Genomic DNA, 23,606 nt, shown 5'->3' with positions numbered 1-23,606 from the left:
CGCACGCACTCTCCAGCCGAAACTCTAATAAGCATTCATTCACAAACTAAATCAGGAGACCTTTAACGTTTTACGTCCGATTCGCTCCTTTTTTCCTCGCTGTACACAGCTCCAGTTTGGGCATTGGCCTGTCATCAGATTGTATTTGTTGTTGCTGCTGTAGCGGAAGTTTAGTACAATTATTTTTGATGAAATACTCCAAATCTCCACCCTCCATAATTGCACTTGCTTCAGTTGCTTGCTACTTTCTAACGGCGGTGAGAGTGATGCAGTGACGCTATCTATCTTCTATCGATTAGATTTATGATTCGAAAATTATAAATGTAGGGTAGACATGTGGATATTATCCGACTGAACAAAACTTGCATTTATCTAACAGGTTCGTTTTCCACTGACCTTATTTCGAGCTATTTTCCTAAATCCTATGGAGAAATCCTATTGCTTTTTTGTCGAGGGAAACCGAGAGCAGCTTACTTCCGGATTTTAGGACGCGTCACTGCAACACTAAATTGATGCGATTTGATTGAATTGTGAGGCAAGGGAAGCCAGCCGCCTCTAGCTTCCCTTGGCATGGCCCTGACCAGCGCCATATAGATAGATATAGATATGGCGCTGGCCCTGACCAATCACAGGTTGGCAGGGGCATCACGTGAGCCTCATCTGATTGGTCAATCCCTCCATTTTTTTTCACCAAGGGAAGCCAGGTTGCGTTCCGATAATCCAAAAATCAGCTCCTAAATTCTAACCCTATCTCCTATTCCTTGACCTCTGAGTGAAACGTCACGGGGTTAAGGGATAGTGGATAGGAGAATTCAAAAGGATTTAGGGTTGCATTCCGATAATCCAAAAATCAGCTCCTAAATTATAACCCTATCTCCTATCCTTGACCTCTGAGTGAAACGTCACGGGGTTAAGGGATAGTGGATAGGAGAATTCAAAAGGATTTAGGAGAAGAGACTGCGGTACTTTAGAGAATCCGAGGTTGCGTTCCGATAATCCAAAAATCAGCTCCTAAATTCTAACCCTATCTCCTATTCCTTGACCTCTGAGTGAAACGTCACGGGGTTAAGGGATAGTGGATAGGAGAATTCAAAAGGATTCAGGAGAAGAGACTGCGGTACTTTAGAGAATCCGACTGCACTTTCACTATCCAACTTGTTTATGATACGTTATGTGTACGCCCTTAATAAGCACCGTAGCTTTCATGATATCATTTCTCGGTCATAATCGGTTGTTTCCGTGAACGGCCGACTGTTGAGTGACGGCTGTCACTACCCGGGCTGCAGTCGAATAGTCCAAAGATCAGCTCCTAAGTTCTAACCCTATCGTCTATTCCTTGACCTCTGAGTGAAACGTCACGGGGTTAAGGGATAGTGGATAGGAGAATTCAAAAGGATTTAGGAGAAGAGACTGCGGTACTTTAGAGAATCCGAATGCACTTTCACTATCCGACGTGTTTATGATGCGCCAGCGGACGTCATTGTGTGCGTCTGCTGCTGTGGGGAAACTATGGAAACCACAGTTTTCTATACAGCGGACGACAACATGGATGTTTAATAAGAATGAGGGACTACTGTAAACTCATCTAGAGACTCTGCACCGTGCTCTGATGCTGTTGCTTTGCTTTATGAACGTGGACAACAGAGAAACATATTCTTCATGACCAAAGTTGGAATTGAAATAAAAAAGGAAAGTGAAACGTATGCTCGTCACCCTCTCCCTCCGGTCCACATTAATACAAATGATCCCAATACGTATGATTGTATGAACTAAAGATCTTAAAATCAATACAAATGTATTTATTATAAACGTTAGTCCTTAACATCTATCACTGTGTATATCACCATTCAAACATCTTTTAAAAGTTGAACAAACCCCACACAGCTCAGTAAAGACTGAAATGTTGACTTTATTTGATAATTTCAGTAAAAACTAACGTTCATATTTCTCTTTTTGATTATAATACGTAAATAGAACGTTCAAAACAAAGCACTTTGGCAACTTACCACCTATGTTTTAAAATGCTTAATAAGCACCGTAACTTTCATGATATCATTTCTCGGTCATAATCGGTTGTTTCCGTGAACGGCCAACTGTTGAGTGACGGCAAATGCTGCTGCTGCAAGGCATTGTAGGGCAGCATTTTCGCTTCTCCTGTCGGTTAGGGAGGTCCAGTGGTTCCTAAGCTAAAGGAGGTTATAAAGGAAGTTTGAAACCTCCTTTCCTATCATTCTCATCATTCTAGAGAATTCGAACGGCACTTATCATGGCTGCCACTGAGGGACTTCCGGGTCATTTCACTCCTTTAGGAAGGTTCTTAAGCTAAATGGACTATTCGACTTCAGCCCCGATCTGCAGCTCTGCCCGATCTGCAGTGCGCATGTGCGAGATGGTCCTCCATATTGGACAATTCCGGACGGCAACCCAAGTAGGACAATATTGACACAGTGGCTTTTGGCAAAGCTCAAAAATAAAACGAGAGAGAGATGAGTTATTGTTATTACAACGTGACTTCACTATTATTTAACAACTCTTTTTATTGGGTTCTTTTATTTGGGGTTAAGTACATTGTCAGAATAGGTGAGAAAGGGATTTAACTTCTGTTAGACAGCTATCATACTGAATACATATTTACTGTGAATGTGTGCAAAAATGTATGGCATATGGCTGTCTAACAGAAGTTACATTTACTTGTGACAATGTACTTAACCCCAAATAAAAGAACTCAATAAAAAGAGTTGTTAAATAATAGTGAAGTCACGTTGTAATAACAATAACTCATCTCTCTCGAGTTTTTGAGCTTTGCTAAAAGCCACTGTGTCAAGTGTCCATCTTGGGTTGCCGTCCGGAGCTGTCCAATATGGCGGACCATCTCGCACATGCGCAGTACTGATCGGGCAGGTAGTGACAGTGACAACGGCAAATGACAGTGACAGTGACAATGGCAAATGCTGCGGCTGCAATGCATTGTGGGACAGCATTTTCTCCTCTCCTTTCGGTAAGGGAGGTCCAGTGGTTCCTAAGCTAAAGGAGGTTATAAAGGAAGTTTGAAACCTCCTTTCCTTTCATTTGGAGAATTGGAACGGCACTTATCATGGCTGCCAGTGACGTACTTCCGGGTCATTTCACTCCGTTAGGAAGGTTCCTAAGCTAAATGGACTATTGGAACGCAACCCCAGATTCGGCTGGCCTCCTCTTGCAACAGTGAGTGCAATCTACTGTTTCACCATAACATCTAGAGGGGCGCTGTTTGTTTCACTCTTTGTAAAATACTCAATGAGAATGGGGGAGAGACGGGCCGGCAGCAACACACAGCAAAGGAGAATTATCGAAACAAAACAAAGTGTTTTTATTTATTTATTTAAATTATAACTACAATCCGAAAAAACAGGGGAAGCCTGGCTTCCCTTGGCCTCCGGGAGAAAACGCCACTGCATAAGAGCGGGAAACGCATCAAATTGGTTTGACCGGGAACACCATGGGTGTTACAAAGTTGACTAAACCACCCAAAATTCAATGAATGTGGTGATCAGCACTTTCATATGTTCAAATGTCTACTGTGGAAGATATCATCGAGCCTCGATGCAATCAAATGTAAAACACAAAAGTAATGAGTGATGAAAGTAGTAAATCGGTCAGATTAGACCGGAACACAACAGGAGGGATAATGGACACGGTTATACCACAATGCAATGCATACAGTATGAAACGTGGAATTGTTTGTATATAGTGCATATTGTATTGTTTTAATTACAATGCAAGACAATATTTTCCAGATTTTTGGTATGTTAAAATGTATCTAGGTACTGTATAATCTCTGAGCTCTATATTGCATTGGTGGCACAGCTCATTCACCTCCCCAAAAGGCACAGTAGTGGGTGACTCACTGTCAAAGGGACTGAGGACCAATCACCCTGTCACTACATATCATCCCATAGCCTGATGACGGATTGGCATGAGCTAATGCAAATTTACAAGGAGAAAAAAGGGACTTGTCTTCATGAGTGACAACTGGCCATTGATAGCAGAACAGAAAACAGGATGGGGTGAGATTTAGATTTAACTGTCCCCATGGCTTTAGAAAGCTCTTTTCCCCTCACACCCTGCCCCCCCGTCTGACATACAAACTCTTTCCCTCCTGCACCTGAAGTCATTTGGCAGCACACTGCTGTCTCACTTGATCCAGAGAAGCCGAAGGGGGGGCCCTTATTTCCGGGCCCGGTCTTAGATGAGTAACATTTGTCATTCAGGGTTGTGCTGTAGTAATTAGCTTGTCAGTGGGCACTAGGCTGAGTTGGCTCTTTCTGCTAAGAAAGATGGACAGACTGACACAGGAGCTGACAGCCAGTCGATAATGTGGCAATTAATGTCATAAATAATTCCACTGCCAATTATATCAAAATGGACTCTGTTCTTTCACAGGGCCTGCTACTCCCTTATCATTTCCTCTGATAAGGGGAACAACCGTCTTCATCCCCCCCTATAATTATGGGGCTTTTTATATGGAAATACCAAATGGCCTTACTCTCGCCACATGTTTATTGCACAGGGGTGAAAAGTAGACGGAGGGAGACATGGACAATAAATGTAACATGCTAATGAATCCGTGTTTTGTGCCCTTTACCTCGGGTATTTCTACGGCTCATATAACAGGACCTTGAGGCTTTCTAAATGACATTGGCATGTGCAAAAGAAAGAAGACAGCACGTGATTTGAAAATACAGACAATTATGTGAGAGAGATCAATTGAAGCTGATATTCTAAAGGTTGCAAAAGCTTAACCAACAGTGGGAATATTGATCCTGACGCCCCATCACTCGGTGGGAAAAATGATATCCAATCTCTGTCTTCAAGATGCAGGTCAATCAATCGCAACAGAATGGGCTATGAGCAGGAATCAAAAAGGGCTCACTGAATAGTAAATGTGTTGTATATTGAAGGGAAATAAAAAGGGAAAAGTGGGAATTTGCTTTGAAATGCTTATTATCCGCCGCCTCGGCCTGTATCCATGGGGCCATTTGTCTCGACAAGTGACTCAGTCACTGTGAATGGTCCCCCATCAGCCTGACACTAAACTCTTCCTGTGAAATGTATGAGCAAATAAAGTGAGCTCAGCACATGTAAAGCTCTCCTAATGCATTGTAAAACAGCCTTAAACACATCAGATGTATCTTCGAGATGGGAAGGTCGCTCTGATGGTAATATATGGCCTGAGCTGAGAAATCTCAAGGTCGTGTCAGATTTGCCTACATAATGCATGATTTCCCGTTACTCTTACAGACTCCAATCATGCCGCGCAAGCCTTGAGATGAACATTTTACTAAGTAAATCAGCCACCTTGCTGGCATTTCTATTACCCCTCTGTGTGCGCTGACAGAGAAGATGAATAACGCTAAATAATAACACGTGGTAACAAATCATATTTACTACTCAGAGAGAGAAGCTGCAGCGGATGTAAAATCGTTAGCTGGGTTTTGTTATTCTTTCATCTTGCCTGTATGGATTTTACTTCTTTTTTGTTGTTGTGTCTGTGCGTGTGTGTAAATGTATTCTTTGTACTTTATGGAGATGAATGTGTCACTCCTCCACTTGTCACTGTCCTCTTGTTAGATTGTGTGCGTAATTATTGTGTCATTTATTGCATGAGAATTGCTTGCTTTGAATAAAGCCGTTAAATGACCCTGTTAGCATAATTAATTTAACCATCCTGAGGGGCTGAAAAGTCGCAGTCTCATGAATATTAATTATTGTCAGTGTCAGTGCTAAATATTGTACAACAACAATGCAACATGTTTTTGTTTTGTTTCTGTTTTGAAGTGAAACATTGTTTGATGCAATTTTTGAGTGAAATGTTGACTCTTTGTTCCAAAATGTTCTTTTAACAATAACACATTTACACATAAGAAACTTGTGAAATACAATACTTTCAAATGGTTGCATGTTACAAGATGAATATTAAAAGAGACCATTTTTTGCTTCAGCTACATCACTAAAACAACAGCTATATTTGTGTTGGCAGACAACATACATACAGTAATTAAACAGAATGGTATGGCAAAGGACATGCAATCTTGGCATTTTAATGTTCGCACCCTAAGGCTAATACTTAACATGACACAAATCATCAGCCACTGATTTTACACGCTTGACTTGAACAATCAAACATTTGAAAGAAAATTCCCGGAAATATTGGCATTTACTTATTATTTTCTACCAGGTCCTGAGGGTGAAGGTGTGTGTGTGTGTGTGTGTGTGTGTGTGTGTGTGTGTGTGTGTGTGTGTGTGTGTGTGTGTGTGTGTGTGTGTGTGTGTGTGTGTGTGTGTGTGTGTGTGTGTGTGTGTGTGTGTGTGTGTGTGTGTGTGTGTGTGTGTGTGTGTGTGTGTGTGTGTGTGTGTGTGTGTGTGTGTGTGTGTGTGTGTGTGTGTGTGTGTGTGTGTGTGTGTGTGTGTGTGTGTGTGTGTGTGTGTGTGTGTGTGTGTGTGTGTGTGTGTGTGGACATGAACAAGAATCTGAAAAAGCCCTCTAGAGAGTCGGGTGATTTTCTGGGCAATCCTGTATGACTCCATTGAGGCACAAGAGAATACTTGAACAAACCGTGTACTGTACATTTAGCTAAGTGATGTATACCTATCGATGATATCACACTCTCTCGTGTAGCTGGTTGCTGCAGTATGTGACTGCCGTTCTAGATCACCATGGGAAGACTAAAGCATGCAGGATATTACACTTTGAAACAAATATCTCTCATGAATGTCTTTGAACTGTAAACAATGTACATGCATTTCATATGAATACACACTTTATGGGCCCCACAGCGGTTTGACCCGAGGAGGAGTGTGTTTTGTTGCGTATGAGACTCGGTGGTATTTCCTGAGGCTCTTAAATCCTATCTGGGGGGGGGGGGTCCTCCGGAGGGCAGTCACTCAAACTGCTCGACTTGGCCTTGGACGATGACAGTGACATACCGAGGCAGTCCATTTTTGAATCACAGCTCTGACTAATTGTGAGGAAAAGGTGAGGGAGATTTGTTCTGGGGCCATTTTTAAGGACATGGAGATCATGCCCACCTCCCCGGGGTATGGCTTAGCACAAATGAAATCCTTAGATCATGAATACTCTGAAGGTGAGCAGCTATTTACTGCAGCCAATCTTGCTTTTATGGGAGCAATATTGGCGGTCAGTGGTAGGGAGCTCATGTTTTAATTATGTTTTCCTTCTCTGTGCAATGCATGCATTTAAAGGAAGCTTATTGGCTTTCATTTGTCTTCTGTAGTGTAGCAACTGGGCTATTTGCAATGTGTGAAATGTATGTAATGCACATAAATATCATTGGGAAAAAGCTTGTTTCAAAACCTAATACAAATTGTAAAAATCAAAGTCTAGTGCCATAGCTTGACATTATTTGAAGCTTCCAAAGAAAGGCGCAAAATCAATATTGCATTATATTTATAGATTTGTTAAATACAGTTTCAAGAATTAAAAAATGAAAATCAGGATTACAAACAGGATTAACTGGTAGCAGCTTTCTAAGTGCTTGCAACAACATGCTAAAAAGACATGTACACAATAGCTTATACAGTATGCTGAAGTTTAGCATCTATAATATTTACATTGTTCAGCGTCATAGTTTAACATTTGGTGACTAGCACCAACACAAAGAAACAACTTAAGTCCAATTAGAACGATATTAGTTGTGAAGGTATTTGTGGTCATAAAGCAAAATATTATTCAAACTTCATGATATACATGGTGTATTTCCACCATGATAATGTCTGTACAAAATTGCTTGGCATGAGTTATTTGACTTTGGATCTCAATTCAATTCAATTCAAAACCTTTATTTATCCAGGTAAAATCCCATTGAGATCAATGATCTCTTTTTCAAGGGAGACCTGCAGCAGTAGGTTCCACAAGAAGACATAAAAACATTAACAACATAACAACAAAAGGACATCATACAGCAAAATGTACAGGGATTACAATTTACATATTTAACCACATGTACAGGTACCAACAGCATCTGATTTTGTAGCATCCAACCGAGCTTTAAAAACATGTAGTGGTACTAGCTTGGTAATTTTCCATTATTTTTGCAGACTGTTCCATGTTAGTGGAGCTGCACATCTAAAAGCTTTCTTCCCTAAGACAGTCCTAGCACTTGGCACATTTAATAAAACCATAGCATGCGATCTCAGGCAATAAGTACTTTAAATTCGCCGAGAGATCGGGGAGCAGATATAAGATGGTAGTTTATCCAACATGGCTTTGTAAATGAAAAAGTACCAGTGACTGAGCCTCCGTACAGTAAGTGATGGCATAACCGCCTTGGTATACAGGGTACAGTGGTGCGTAAGTGCTTTACAATTTGTCAAAAATCTCATTGCACTGTGATACGCAGCATCTAACTTGCTCAGGTAATTGGCAGTTGCATTCATATATAACAAATCCCCATAGTCCAGCACAAGTAAAAAGGTCAGTGACTAGCCTTTTCCTGGCCTCAAGCGAGAAACAGGACTTATTTCTGTAAAAGAAACCTAGCCTAACCCTCAGCTTTAAGCAGGTTATTTACATGAAATGTAAAAGTGATACAATCATCAAGCCAGATACCAAGGTATTTGTAACAGGTAACCACTTCAAGTTGTATTCCTTGTGTAGTTACAATATCCAAAGCAGTCTCCGGTGTATTTTTAGCTTTAGCTTTAGAAAAGAGCATTACCTTGGTTTATCCACATTTAAAAGAAGCATAAGCTCAGAGAGCTGAGCCTGAATAATGTTAAAAACAGCCTGTAATTTAACAACAGCCTCGTTAATCGAGGGACCTGCACAGTACATAACGGTATCGTCCGCATAAAAATGTAAGGTTGCTCCTTCGACATTTTCACCTCAACTATTAATATAGATCGAGAATAATAGCGGACCTAAAACTGAACCTTGTGGTACACCATTGGTGATGTTTAACCACTCAGCCCATCAAAGTGAACACATTGGGACCTATCAGAGAGGTAGTTCACAAACCACCCCACTGCATGGCTGGATATGCCAATACTGACCAGCCTCTGCTTCAAAATGCGATAATTGACGGTATCAAAAGCTTTGGATAGGTCAACAAATAGAGCTGCACAACTCTGCTTATTATCTAAAATACTCGTAATATCATTCACCACTTTCATTGTGGCAGTGATGGTGCTATGTCGCTTTCTGGAGCCTGACTGATGTTTAGACAGGATGTCATTTGTACATAAAAACTCCTTTACTTGTTCACTCACTAGGCGTTCAAGAACCTTAGCCAGAACTGACAATTTAGAGATGGGTCTATAATAGTTTAATAAGGTGGCCTCCCCTCCTTTTAGTAGTGGCAGGACATATGCTGACTTCCATACTTTTGGGATTTTGTTCATGCTGAGAGAGAGGTTAAAAAGTGTAGTAAGAGGTGGAGCAATAACATCTGCAGCCATCTTTAAAAAGAAAGGTTCTACGTTGTCCGGGCCAGCCGGCTTTTTAGGATCTAGCTTGGTTAAGACTTCACGAACAACATCAACAGTAAAAGGAGTAAAACTGAAAGATCTGATCTAAACCAGAATTGTGCTGGAAGTTGTTTGAAAGTAGAGTTCTCACAACAAACTATACAAATCATTCACCATTTAAAATATGCATATGTTGATTCAATGCCAACAGCACAACATATTGAGTTTCTCACTAGAGTTAGTTTGGATGTCCCTGAGCCAAAGGTTGTTATGCTTCTTCCTCTCAATGTGTGGGTAAAATCCAGCCGTGAACCTTCGCATTTGGGTATTAGCAATGTTTTCTTTTTCTCTCTCAGACAGGCTGATAGGCCTAACCTTGTCTGTCTCTCCAAACATATTGATTAGCCTGTGAGAAGAGAGAGCTATACTTGAAGCAATACACTTCCTACTAATAGAATCCCATTGTTTGACAAAAGTTTTTTGAAGCATTAATTGCATCTGAAGATTGCAGAGGAAAATGATCTGGCTTTGAACAAATAGTAAACATGGTTGGGAATATCAGAAAGATGATTTGCAACATGGCAACCCAAGCTGCCTGATATGATAACACAATTTTGATTCCGTGTTAAAGCGCCAGGTACAATGGCAGCTTGATAGTGTTTGTGTGTCAGATAGAAAATCCAACATCAGTGACGGGCTGAGACGAAGATTAGCCAACTTTTCCAGAAGAAAACAAATTTCAAATGGCAGTGTCAGGCAGAAAAAGAGAGAAACGCCAACCTCTGTGCCTTTGTTGTTCTCCTTTAATTCTGTTAATCGCCCCCAGGTAAAGATTAGCTGCTCTTGCCAATTTAATTCAGCCTCAAATGATGCTGCTACAAGGTCACTTTTTCTTTTCTTCCTCTCTTCCTCTGTGTCTTTATCCTCCCCCTCCTTGCCCAACCCCCCCTCCCATCCCATCTCCCTCTCCTCCATTTCTCTTTCCTAGAGCAGGATTGAGTTGTCATGTAGTTCTAATAGGCAGCACAGGGAATCATTAGTCCACCTCGGCTCCCTGACTGATGGGTATTTCACTCCAATCATCTGAGTACCGTGCGTGTGTTTGTGTAGGTGTGTGTATGTGTGTACGAGCGTGGTGTACTCCCGCTATTTACACACACACATAGACGCACGCATCCTCCACCACACACGTCCCCCCCCCAACCACCACAGCATTACGCGCCTACTGCTATTGACGGAGTGTCAGAGCTGAGGGGAGATGTCTTAATCAACTTGGACACACTGGGCATTGATTTGACAAGCTGCTGTAATGACCTTCTTGTTTGCGTAAAGGATCACTGTTTATCTGGGCCACAACTGATGCGCTGAGCATGCCTCATTGTCATGGAAACTATTATCACGGCTGAATTGGGAAGGGGCTCACTCTGCGGATCGCTTTATTTCTCTCTCTGTCACAAGCACACTGTCTCTAATGCACACATGTGGCCACACATATTGATATGTTTGCTACGTGAACTTTCCATGTATGTGCTTGTGCTTGAATGTGAGGTATAACACCCCCAGTCTAAATCGTCAGGGGTCAAAGGGAAAGGCTATAATTGGTGTCAACATCTGTTTACATCAATTTTATGGAAATCATTACAGACTGATGGATTGACTGAGACTGAGAAAGCTCAATAATCCCAAGACAGCCGTTTCATTTACCTGCCTCCAAGCTCTTTGGGAAAATTATTTTAAATGTTGTAGCTCATTGATTTACTAAGTGACCCATAATGACATCTAAAATGGATAGTTTATTCTCAAAGGGAAATTAAAAAGACACACATAAAAAAAAAATATAAATAATGTTTTTCTAAGCATTACATTTTGTATCACTCTCCTCCTTGATCTGATGTGAGGCCTTATATTAGAGGCTATATGACATAGATTTGTTTTCATATGAATTATGACCTTCCATCAGCCAGTAGCCTACCTGTTTAAAGATAAAGAAAAAGATTGCCTTTGTCTGTGTTCATGCTCTAACTCATGGACGGTGTTGTGCTCCATCACCTGGTTCATGGCCACAGGCACACCCTGCTGCCTGACGAAGAAGACACTCTGCTGAGTCGATTTGCAGGGATCTCAGGTTCAGGGTGCTGTCAGCTTCTGTCAGGGCAATCAGCAACACTCAGCCTCCCCTGAATAGCCCGCACAGCAGACGGTAAATATTATTGGCATTCTGACACCCTCTCGCTGCGACCAAGTGTGTAAAATTGTTAATAAGGAGCATGATGGGGCCTCTGCATGCTGTCGTGAGAATGGACAAGCTTGCTCTTGTTGGCAATTATCCAAATAACAGGATGAGGACAGGAGATGTAAGTCCTTAGCAGAGTGGTGGAGAGGTTTGTTTTGGCAGGCAGGAAGTGAGGAAAAGTCACAGAGGTCACATGGTAAACATTGTCCTTGTGCTATATCCATGAATATAACTCCTTGTAAAATGTACCCCTTGTATGCACTGTTTGGAAAAATTGCTGAAGACACTGTCCAGAGACGAGGCACTTCAACACTTGAGGGCCATTCTACATTATATATGATAGTCATCTTAACAGTACTAAAGCAAGTAAAGGTTGTTGGTGTGTCAGTGTTAAGTATGGCAGAGAACGAGCTGCTTGTTTACTGAATTCCACTGTTATTAGTTATTTCTATGCGTCCCCCTGAAAGTCTCAATGTGACACTGCGATAAGGCAAACAGTGTTCCTCCCCTTGCATATAGCACGTTAGTCATTACTTTTAAAGGCATGGTATCTCCAAGTCGCAGAAGGACACGTTGATAGCAGAATAAAGTACACAATCGTAAATGTTCATGCCAGTGTTTCTCACTGTATGATTACATTTTTATGGTTCATATTCTGATATGGCTTGTTTTTGCTGTCAGTGTCAAAGCAATGAGACAGGCCCAGAGGTGGCATTTCTCCTTTGTTTTATGGGGGGAGAGATGCTGAGAGGAGAGTCCTGCTCGGTTTTGTTCGGTAAACACACTGCCAAGTTAAATGGCTGATCAATCAATTTCAGTGGGATCGATCTGCATCAGTTCTGCCTGCATGCACACACCCGGAGCCACTTTATTGTAAATCAATCATTTTGAAAACAACTCACAGAGGGGCCCGTCCTCACTAACAAGCCATCAATTCCAGCTGCCTGTGTAGCACCCTTATCAGGCCACAAATCAAACGCCAGACAAACATCTGCTCCATTTCCATCGCTTTCCCCCTCTGCCTCGCTCTGTCTTTTACCCCCGCTCTGTCCCCGCCGCTTGTCGTGTTTTGATGGTGTGTCTAGCAGGGAGAAGAGAGGAGATGCTGCGAATCTTCACCACACACCACTTAAGATAACCCAAGGGTAATAGTGTTTGCACATTTGAGAGAGAAATGAGGACAAATGCCAGGGTGGGTCATACATTCCCCTTCTGACCGGCTGTTTGACGTTGGAGTGTGAAATTGCACACTTCGGCTGAGGAGGAGGAGGAGGAGGAGGAGGAGGAGGAGGAGGAGGAGGAGGAGGAGTGGGCAGGGCCCAGAGACTCATGAGATGTCTACTGATTTCTAGTTCTGAGAGAGGAGTGGGTCAGTGTCTGAGAAGTCACCCTGCCTCATCATAACACCTCAGAATTGGTGCTGCTTATGATGTTTGAAGGATTCTCCAGAGATATATCTCAGTACCCTTGACACCAGAGACAGTGTTAAGAGCAGTGTATCTAGAAGCCGATTATTTCAGTTGGAAAATTGCTGCAGTACATAAAGGTTAAATATATTTGGGTCTGTTTATTGGCATGCTTACGGCAGTTCAGACCATTGGAGATGTTCAAGCTCCAACATGCAAAAGATGACTTTCTCAATATAACATTTGCCCCTGGAATAACTGGATCTGTTATCCACATTAGGTTGCCAAGCATCGCGATTTTATGGCGAAACATTCACATATCCCTGACACGACGGCAAAGAGAGATACCTGATATGATGTCCTTCGCTCATCCACTGTCATCGTCTCCATGGAGATATACGAGCCAATGTGATTCCAATGCTATTCCTACCCATCACTGTGGATCCCTGTTGATTGACAGTCTGACAGGTGAAAGTGATGGAGCAGCTAATAGCATGTCAGTTAACGTAAATCAAGACTAATGCCAGCCTCAAAGGATAAGCGGATTGGCGGTGTGACTTGGACCGTGGGGTCACCGACCCCTCCGCAGGGTGGGGATTGGTAAAATACAATAAACATTTATCTCAGGGTCCCCATGGTGATAGTCAAGGTCAGGCACTGGGTCTCCTGCAATTGCACAGTACCTGCTATTGTATATACACCGTAAAGTGGAGAAGTGACATGCATACCACTGATCCTTCTCATGCTTTTTGATGTGGTTGTACAGTATATAATTTTTTTTGATTAATTGATAACCATTATCCGTTTTAACTGGAAGTTCTCAGATCTGAGGCGTATAGGCCTCACAAACATCAGCTTTTTTAAATGAGCCATGAGGTCCTTTATGAACATGTTTCAGCCAGTAATGTAGTAAGTAATCGTTTTTAGTACGTTTTATTTTTTCTATCGAGTGATTTACGTTTAAAGAGGGCAGGGCTCGGTAAGCAAAAAGTGATGTCATAAACATCGGGATGAAGATACATTTATAAATGGGATGACTTGTTGTGCCTGTATCTTAATCATTATAAAGCGTATCACATATAATAGTTTTTAATTACATTTTTTTTTAAACATAATATACTAGACATTCTTTATAAAGATATTTTTGACATACTCTGAGCTTTTTGGACATACTATACTATGAACTTTTTCATAAAACTTTGACATCCTAAACTTTATTACATTTTTTTTGAAGACATACATTTCATTAAGTATTTTTATTAATTTCTATACTATGACTTTATTCATGACTTTTTCACAACAAAATATCATATTACTTTTTTCTTTCATTTCCTTTTTACAAACTATACAATGACATTTTTTCATTAAGTTTTTTTATATACTATATACTATGACCTTTTCATGGAATTTTTAAGATGGACAATAATATGACTATTATTACTAGTGTATGACATTTCATATGACTTTTCTATGGACAAATACATTATGATGAGATTATTAATAAAAAGTTATGGTATACAATACTATTCCTTTTTTTTTTTTAAATATGAAGTAAAATGACCTACATTTTTATCCTAAATACATGTATTATAGATTTTCTTACTCTGATGATTGGAACGTTACTGAGGGAGCACAATAACAGAAGAAAAACATTTCTTTGTGATTGAAATAAAACAAACAGGAGAGTTTCCAGGTTTAGAACACAAATACATCCATTTTAATTTGAGAAAATACAAAAAGAAACCATGTACAATCTATGTACAAACTTTTTGTACAAGACAGTATATTTATCAGCAGATGATATTTGACAGAGTCAGGTAGATCAACTCAGCACCATCAAATAATCTTTTTATCCGTCATATTCAGAACACATCCAAACTAATTAGACTGCTATGTCAAACTCCTATTTGCTGCGATGATGATCTGTGTATTTACGCAAAAGCATTGTCCTGAATTATTTTCCTGAACTGATAGGCAACCAAAAAAATAAACAAAAATTGCAACCTTTCTTTAAAAAAACAACAAAAAAATTGCTGAATGCAATTTTAATGTATTGTTAAGACTTGAGACCCACGTCCCATCCCAATAAGTAGTATATGTTCTATTATATCTAGTACAATTCCCAGCAAATAAGTTATTATATCCATCCTTTACAGCAAAAAATAGATTAACAAAAATAATGCAACATACTGTAACAGTAACGTATGACGCATCATAGTCTTTGATTTGTTCAGTGGACACAACACGTGATGTTACAGGCATGTGCCCCTATGTGCATCTTTCAGTCATCCATATCTAACTACACTACATAACACAACCTGATAACCCAGCACACAGTAGAGACAATGTGTGTGGTTTGACAACTGGGGCTGCTATCTGTGGGCCCCAGCTGCCTCTCAGGCTTCCTGAATGCCACTTTTCGCTATAGTGGGACTTTATATGGGTCCTCCTCTTGACCTTTTGCGCTGCCTGGCACTATACTGGCACGGAGGCATTGATGGCTTGGATGTTCTCCATGCCAGTATAAGAGACCGTTCTCACACTGGAAAACACTTGGACTCAGCTCCCTCAGAGTGAGCTTTTGTCCCTGAATGACTGAAGGATGCTTGCTAAACTAAACTCTTCATGGCACTTCAAAAAACACTCTAAAAAACTTTAGAGGTATACAATGCAAAAACCTAAAATATCTAATAGAGACATATGACAAGGTTTAGGAAGGAGAGACATCTCAGTCCAGTGTTATGAATAATGCCAGTCTGAATGAGTCGCACGATGATGGTTCAGGTAGAAAAAGCACAGTAATCAAGTGTTATGAAACAAATGGTGCATTACTTTGTGAGTTTCTTGTTAATGCCAGTTTGCAGCATGTACCGTTTTATTTCTGAACAATGCTATGTTTAAGTAACTCATAAAATACTCTGTAAACAAAAAAGAAGCAGTTGTGACAGATGGCATGCTGAAAAAATGGAATGTAAACCCTGTAAGAATGCAAAGTAATAAAAACAGGAAAATTAAGGATGCTCTCTCTTTTAAAACCTCTGCTGAATTGGTGCTACCGTACGTCTTAGTGATGGCTGATTAATCGGATCAAATTTCTATGTTTCCTACTAGAGTACTTTCCCAGAAAAATCCAGGATCTTTCATTTTCAAAATACACATTTGTCTTTTTTTGTTAACATAACAATCAGTTTGTCGATTCTATGTATAAGTCATTGCCATTATCAAATGTTAATAGTTCCTTACTGTTCAGGCTAGCAATTATGCCATTAAGAACCCAATTAAACATACATTTGACTCACATATTTTTTGAAAAGAAATCTATATGCTACAAAGTGTGACAACGATGTAATCACAGTTCAAAAGTTCACTTTAGGACGATGTGTATGAGGCTTCAGTATAGTTGCACCACACCCAAAAGACTGATATTTAAGCTCAGATCATTTTGGTTAAAAAATAAATGTGGTTTATATAATGGGTGAATTCAATTTACACAAACATATATTATGTTCTTTTTCCAAATGTTCTTTTAGATTTACTTCAACTTTACAGCATCTAGAGGAGAATCACCGCATTAAACAGACAGCTTCTCACTGTCATATTTAAAATGATATTTTGTGGAAAACACCGGCACACTGTGCTTTAGTGTACACACTCTTCCTCATCACGAGGGACCTAATTTAGGTCAAACAATGAAGGTCATTCAGTTCTGGCCTGCGCACAGAGGGAGCGACTCTATTATCTTCTTGTTATTATTACCACTGTGATCTGCTCTTCAGCTAACTACAACATTTACCCCCAACACATCATTACTGTTCACCTTTCTTTCTTTCTGCGTGTTCGCAGCAAGGGATGCCTAGTATCAGACACATTCTTTTGTAGATACGACTCATCTGTTGCGACTAAAAGAGGTTCCAGATGAGACTTAATCTATGTCTGCAAGGACTCAACAGAGCTGAGCTGCCAGGCTGAAGATGGTGGTTTCACAATGCAAGCTAGTCTAAGCTTTATTGGCTCCAGAGTGATGCAGTTTGTTACCGAGGGGCAGGACGAAAAAATAAACATTTTGTTTTAGTATGATGTGAAAAAATGGTGATATAGTCAAACACAATATTCTTTGATATGTAATTGTAATAAAGATATTATTTGAGTCTTTTTTTCTCTCCCATAGTACTCTTACATGGTTATTCTATAGAAAAATAAGTATAAATCGATTATGTTTATGGATACAAAATAATTATGTTTAAATGTATAAGTCCACCTACATATTTGCATGACATTTATGTATCAGGAGTACCAGGCTCAAGCCTCCATCTCTATCACATCTGGGTTTGGATCTGTATGGCCTAAACAAGTGCAAAATACACGCTCGTGTTGTCACAGGCTAGCATAAAGAACACTGGTTCCTCGTCAGTATCCTTATTGGCAGTCTGTGGTATTGTTGCATTTCACCCCAACTATTTTTGAGCATTTCCCCGTGTTAGAGGAACGGACATAGCAGCGTAACTCCTGAGAGTTTTGAGGCGTGTGACATCTGGATTGGCTACAGAGAACATCCAAGCTCTTTACTGCCTCTGTGCCAACCCTGTGCCAGGCAGCATTGATCAAAGGAGGACCCATTGATGCCCACTGTATGCGATATGTGGCATTTCCTTCCTCAGACATTGACTTTTTGTAACAGACATAACATTCAGAAAATACACCACTCTTCTTTGTGATCCCAAATTCTGCCGCAGTTTTCACGGCAAAGCGTTAACGGTGGGCACGCAGCTGCTGTCCGCATTAGCTCAAGGATAGTTGTGGAATTTGGTTTGTTTTTGATGCAACAATATCATTTTAGTTTTAGATCCAAACCCATCTGACTCCTCTACTGTTTGTTTTTCTACCATGACTTTCATTTTAGAGCAAAGACCCCACATGCTGCTCCTCTAAAAGGTGCACCAACACATACAAAGCGATGGAACAGATGATCACGACGAGTGGCTGTGATGCAGACACACACACACACACACACACACACACACACGCGCACACACACACACACACACACACACACACACACAGCGTGCATATAATGTAAATGCTCCTGAACGCATGAAGCTAAGGGTCGGTTGTTTCAAATCCTTCCCATGCTTTCAGGTTGATCAACTGCACTGTATCCGTTATAGAGGGGGCTCAGGCACATATCATGCGATAGGAGCTTAAAACAGAGTCACAGGCTTCATGATCGGACATATCAGCAGAAGACATTTAGGTACAGGGTTCTCCTTAGTCGGCACACACCAACACCGCACCGTTTTTTGAGTTTTCAGACTACTGTTTTGCAAGACGATTTTCTTCTGCAGGACTGGAATGCTCCCACTTAACATGACAAGTCAACGGTGAAGTAGCAAACCTTAAGCAATGACATGATGTATAACAACCTAAGAAGATTAGTATGCCTTCAAAGCCAAGCAGCCCTCCTCCCTCTTCTTTCCTTCCGTCATCTCCTCAGCGACAATTTATTGAGGGGGAATCTGGTGGTTCCAGTTGTTCCGACAAAAGAAACTTGTTCAGTTTTAGTGCAAATAGAACAGAAGCAGACAGGAGACATGAAGTCGGTGAACCCAGCTGGTGAGACGTAATGCATCATGGGCGGATCTTTGGGAGATGATATGATCAGTTTATCGCCGCAACCCTCATCCTCCAAGAACCAGTCACCTTAGCAATGGAGTCTGGTCACACGAAGAGGTGAACTATTGCAAAGAATTACAGGAAGTACTCTCTTTTTTTTGTCAACTCTTAAAATAATTCCAAAAAGTGCTAGGGGAAGGGGCTGTACAATCCTTATTTGATTTTCATTATGTACATCACTATGGATACATTAATAAATAAAACAAAGTCCAAGATCATGGAAGTAACATTAAAAGGTATACACATAGGAGGTCCCTTTCCAGTTTGGGTTTCTGTCCAACCCCTGATTTTAACAATGAGTGAAGAGAAATGTGTCAGTCTTCAACATCCCTGTCACCATCATCATCATCATCATCATCATCATCATCATCATCATCATCATCATCATCATCACCATCATCACCATCAATCCTCCATGGGTGATCTTCTATCTCCTTTGAAAGAGCGTACAGATGTCTGGTGGGTCAGCAAGAAAACCTTGTGTTCAGCATTCATCTTCAACTTCTCTGATCGGTGGAATCAGACTACTAGTGGATTTGTATTGGTTGACTTGGTTGGCCATGTGAGTGCTCATGGGCTTGATCTGAATGTTCCGTGGGTATGCATTTTCTGGTTCATCTGTAAACCATTTCTTTTCTGGAGGTGAGGGAGGAAGAAGAGAAGACAGAGTTAGTTTGAAAAGTAAGGAACTTTGGATGACTTAAAAACCATACTGCCTCAGTTTAAGTGGTACATTTGCATTCTTTGTGATTAGCATCAAACTGTGAGGTCCAGGTTTAGTCACTGAGCCATTTTGACATTTATGGTGGGATTGTGTAATCAAATACAGATGTTTAAATTGATTGATAGATTAATTTCTGAAGTATTCAATTTTAAATAACTTCATCATATGGGAATATTTTTAGATCTTCATTATTATTATTGGGTCATGTCTCCCACATAACAACAAACTCACTTCCTCTTCCATTCTAGCTAAGCAGACACTCAATTGTGTACAGGTTTTGAGATTTCTGATGCCATCTCAATACAATGTAGGAGAATTTAATTTAGATTGTGTTGCTCATAGCAACAGTGTCTCCCGTTTTCAATGGAACTGCTTTCTACTCTTTAGCTCTTAAGCTGGTTCAATGGATTATCCAAACTAGTTTCTCTTCGAGGTGTAAAGTGACATTACATTTGACTATTAAGTCAATGCAAAGATGCGAGAGCAGGGCAGAAATAGACGTGAGTTTGCATTGGGATGCACAAAATGTGCGTTTCAAAATCCCCATCATTTAAAGAAAACAAGCTTATCTTGAGGCTTTCTGACTCCATTTGGCGCATGTATACAGACAAAGGAAAAAGACTGGAGGAGAATTATCTGAAGGGCTTGAGTTTCTGTTGAGTTCTGAAACGAGTATGTCGCTAGCTAACTACAGCTACCATCTTTAAAGTCTGCGAATAACCTTTTAGTTTTTGTCTTGTTTTTAAAATGTGTGCAATCACTGGATTTTATTTGACTTAATTTGAAGAGAGACCATGTTGCTGGGAAGTAATGTTATAGTAGATATTTTACGAGTAATTTCCCATACTTTGAGCCCCACAATCAATATTCAATATTGTTGAGGTGGAGGCAGAAATCTAATATTTGAATAGCTACTTATCACACATAGTGTTATACACAAAAAATATGTTTTGGAGCTGGCCCTTTTAGCTGCCTTACACATGATACTATATCTTAAATGTGTACACTCATGCTTAAAGTTAAATATGGTATGGAAGAGCTTTGGAATATTTGAATATGTAATTTTCATGTCATGTTTAAGTAGGCTATGAAAACACTATTTTTGAGCAAAGGGAACGTGTATGCCAGGTGTCAGAAGTTTGTAACCTCTTCACAGGTATCTGTAATGCCATTCAAGATGTCACTTCTGTTGGGTGAAGTTCAAATGTTAACTTTGCTATGTGGAGCAGACCATGTGTGTGAGAATGTACGTGTGTGTGTGTGTGTGTGTGTGTGTGTGTGTGTGTGTGTGTGTGTGTGTGTGTGTGTGTGTGTGTGTGTGTGTGTGTGTGTGTGTGTGTGTGTGTGTGTGTGTGTGTGTGTGTGTGTGTGTGTGTGTGTGTGTGTGTGTGTGTGTGTGTGTGTTAGCAAGCTTTAGGCTGGGGGGCCATGTGGTACAGCACAGGCATTTGATGTGAAGAAGTGTGCCCGAGGTTAAGCAAGATGTCTGCCATCTCTCTCCAGAGTCTGCTGCTGATACGGTGAACTTAAACCATCACATCAGGTGAACAGGGTGGGAGGGAACTTATAGACTCATATCCCCCTTCAATTTAAACTTTAGATTGGTCACACCTCCCACTTTCTTGGTGTGACTGATGGCACAGGGCTGGACACACTTTCATAAAGTTCTGTGAAAAAGTAGTAGTCAGCAATTGGCTGCATCAGGGGGATTTGAATCAGTCTGACCTACATGTGAGCTATGATCTGAGTATGTTCAGTCAGGCAACAAGTGGTGCATTTATTCTGATGCTGGTCAAATTATCACCTACTTTACTCAAATAGAGAACACATATGACATTTCAAGGTATGCTACAGTCATCTAATAGCATTCAATAGGAGGGAAGATGTGAAAACACACAGACCTCTCACACAATGCAAACCATCTCAAGTTGAAATAAATCATAAAGAGGCATGAGAAATGATGAAAAGAAAGAGGGAAAAAAAGGATTTGTGTGGAGGAGAAAATAACTCATATCATCAAGTGAATGACTGAGGTAAAGGCATAAAGAAAAGGGGGGTTTGGTCTTAACCTCATGCAATGTGGAGATGGTCCTGATCATGGCAGGGAGGAGGCAAGAGCAGCAGCAGACATTTTGCTTTCCAGATGAAAGCAAAACTTAAACTGAGGCATGGTTTACTTAACATCTGAAGAACATAATAAATAAAACAAACTCGCCTCGTCATAACAACATCCACAGAGGAAATAGTTATGACCAGGACCCCAGGTAAAGGTTGCTAAGTCATGCAGAATCGTTAACTTGCATACCTTGGCCCATTCTATTCATCCTTGTTGCACTTCAGAAAAAGAGGCAAGTAATCTACTGTAAGTAAGTAGTATTTACAGTCAATACACAACTGACAAATGACTACCAGTCTAACTAAGGCTTACATATTATTTCTACTATAGTATTTAGGCTAGATCATACATCTTTATTTTAAGATGTATTGAGGAATAATTATCTACTATTGAAAGATTCCTGAGTACGTGCATAACAAAACTGCATGCTTTTAAATAATGTCACAATTCCAAAATACTTCATTCCCCCATAAATACAATTCAAAGTTTATATTTTTGAGGGGAGAATAAGAAGTATATAACATGTAGGTAATCATATTTCAAACTATCCTATTATTTTATAATAAACAGAACAGGAAAGAAGGCTACCAACATGGACATGCAATAAAGCAGGACAAAAGCACCAACAAAATATCAACACTGCTAATGAGGAATGGTTTTATAAGTAATGTAAGCCAAATGTGCTTTATAGTAACTACAGTAGGTAAATCACAAAACATTACATCCATGATCAAGGCGTACTGATCACGTTTGTTAAATAGGCACAAATATGCAACGCACAACAATTAATAAATCACTACACATTAAAAAGAGTGAGAAACAAACACTAAATATTACGACAGATACTGTACAACAGGTAGACTGAACAACAAACCGAATGTGTGTCGTGTGATGTCAATATATCTGTCTGTGGTTGAGGCCTTAACTGAAAGCTTGTTTCCAACCACAAAGGCTGTGCCATCTAAACAAGTGGTTTTACTGTTTACAATGCCACAGACTTAATTAGTAAGAAAAGACTCTACAGTCTTTGACTATGATAAATGAACTTTCCACAAAGCGGGTTTACCATTTTGTTCATGTCATGTTATGATTGCTGTGATGCGAGAGTGAATACCACATGCAGATGATTATGAAGGAAACGTACAAACACTGAGCATCGACGCAGAGCACAAATCTCACAAACAAACACACACGACACAGTATTTATCAGTGCATGTGTCACCACAGTCTGCACACAAACACACACACACACACACACACACACACACACACACACACACACACACACACACACACACACACACACACACACACACACACGCACACACACCAGGTCAGGTATAAAACACTTAACATGCAGGCTAATACTCTACAGGCCACTTTAGTGTACGTACTTCTGTTTGTCGCGGGGCTCCCTGGTCTTACTGCTGCGGTTCTGCCGGTTGGAGGCCGGGATGGAGTGGACGGAGGAGCTCTTTTTGCTGGAGGAATGGGAGGAGTGGGAAGAGTGGGACAAGTTTGTTCGGGACTGGCCTGCGTTGTGGTCGAACTGCATCAGGCAGAAGATCAGGTCTGAGGGCACCAGCTCAAACTCATACGGTGGATTCGTGATCACATATCTGCCCAGAAAACAAATGATAGGGAAGATTAAATGTGTATAATACTTGAGGGGAGGCTTTAAACAGAGAAGGATACATCAAAGACAGAAAGGTATACTGAATATCGAGTACGCTTAATCACTAACACATTCAAAGGAGAAATATGAATAGATGTATGAGAACAAATGGATCAAAACTAAGGAGCTCAGTATTGCACAGTATTTACTTAAGGACGTTCAGAGACTTTTTAGAATTTCGTTTATAACTAAAAACACTGTATATGCATGTGGAAATGATAAAGCAATTCATTGTATACAATAAAGAGAAAAAGTACTGCAATATTCATTATATGTAATACATGTTTTGTCAATAAGGAACAACATTTTAATTACAT

The 23,606-nt window shown here is 40.3% G+C and overlaps 1 protein-coding gene across 6 annotated transcripts in view; it reads right to left on the bottom strand.

The window, feature by feature from the left end:
- Window positions 1-14,660: 14,660 nt before the first annotated feature.
- Window positions 14,661-23,606, bottom strand: part of LOC117459588 (calcium-activated potassium channel subunit alpha-1a) — a 136,243-nt gene continuing 127,297 nt past the window's right edge. For 5 of the 6 annotated variants that reach the window (XM_034100502.1, XM_034100503.1, XM_034100504.1 and 2 more), the window contains 3 exons: window positions 23,009-23,233; window positions 21,804-21,832; window positions 14,661-19,410 (listed from right to left, as the gene is read on the bottom strand). In XM_034100502.1, coding sequence (XP_033956393.1) covers window positions 19,259-19,410; window positions 21,804-21,832; window positions 23,009-23,233 — 406 coding nt within the window. In that variant the 3' untranslated portion in view covers window positions 14,661-19,258. The remainder of the gene's footprint in view (window positions 19,411-21,803; window positions 21,833-23,008; window positions 23,234-23,606) is intronic. The other variant, XM_034100509.2, reaches the window with a different exon arrangement.

Source organism: Pseudochaenichthys georgianus, chromosome 15 (genome assembly GCF_902827115.2).
Source record: "Pseudochaenichthys georgianus chromosome 15, fPseGeo1.2, whole genome shotgun sequence".
In the NCBI taxonomy this organism is placed as follows: Eukaryota; Metazoa; Chordata; class Actinopteri; order Perciformes; family Channichthyidae; genus Pseudochaenichthys; species Pseudochaenichthys georgianus.
Note: the sequence above shows the minus strand (reverse complement) of the source record. Positions and strands in the feature narration are given on the sequence as shown.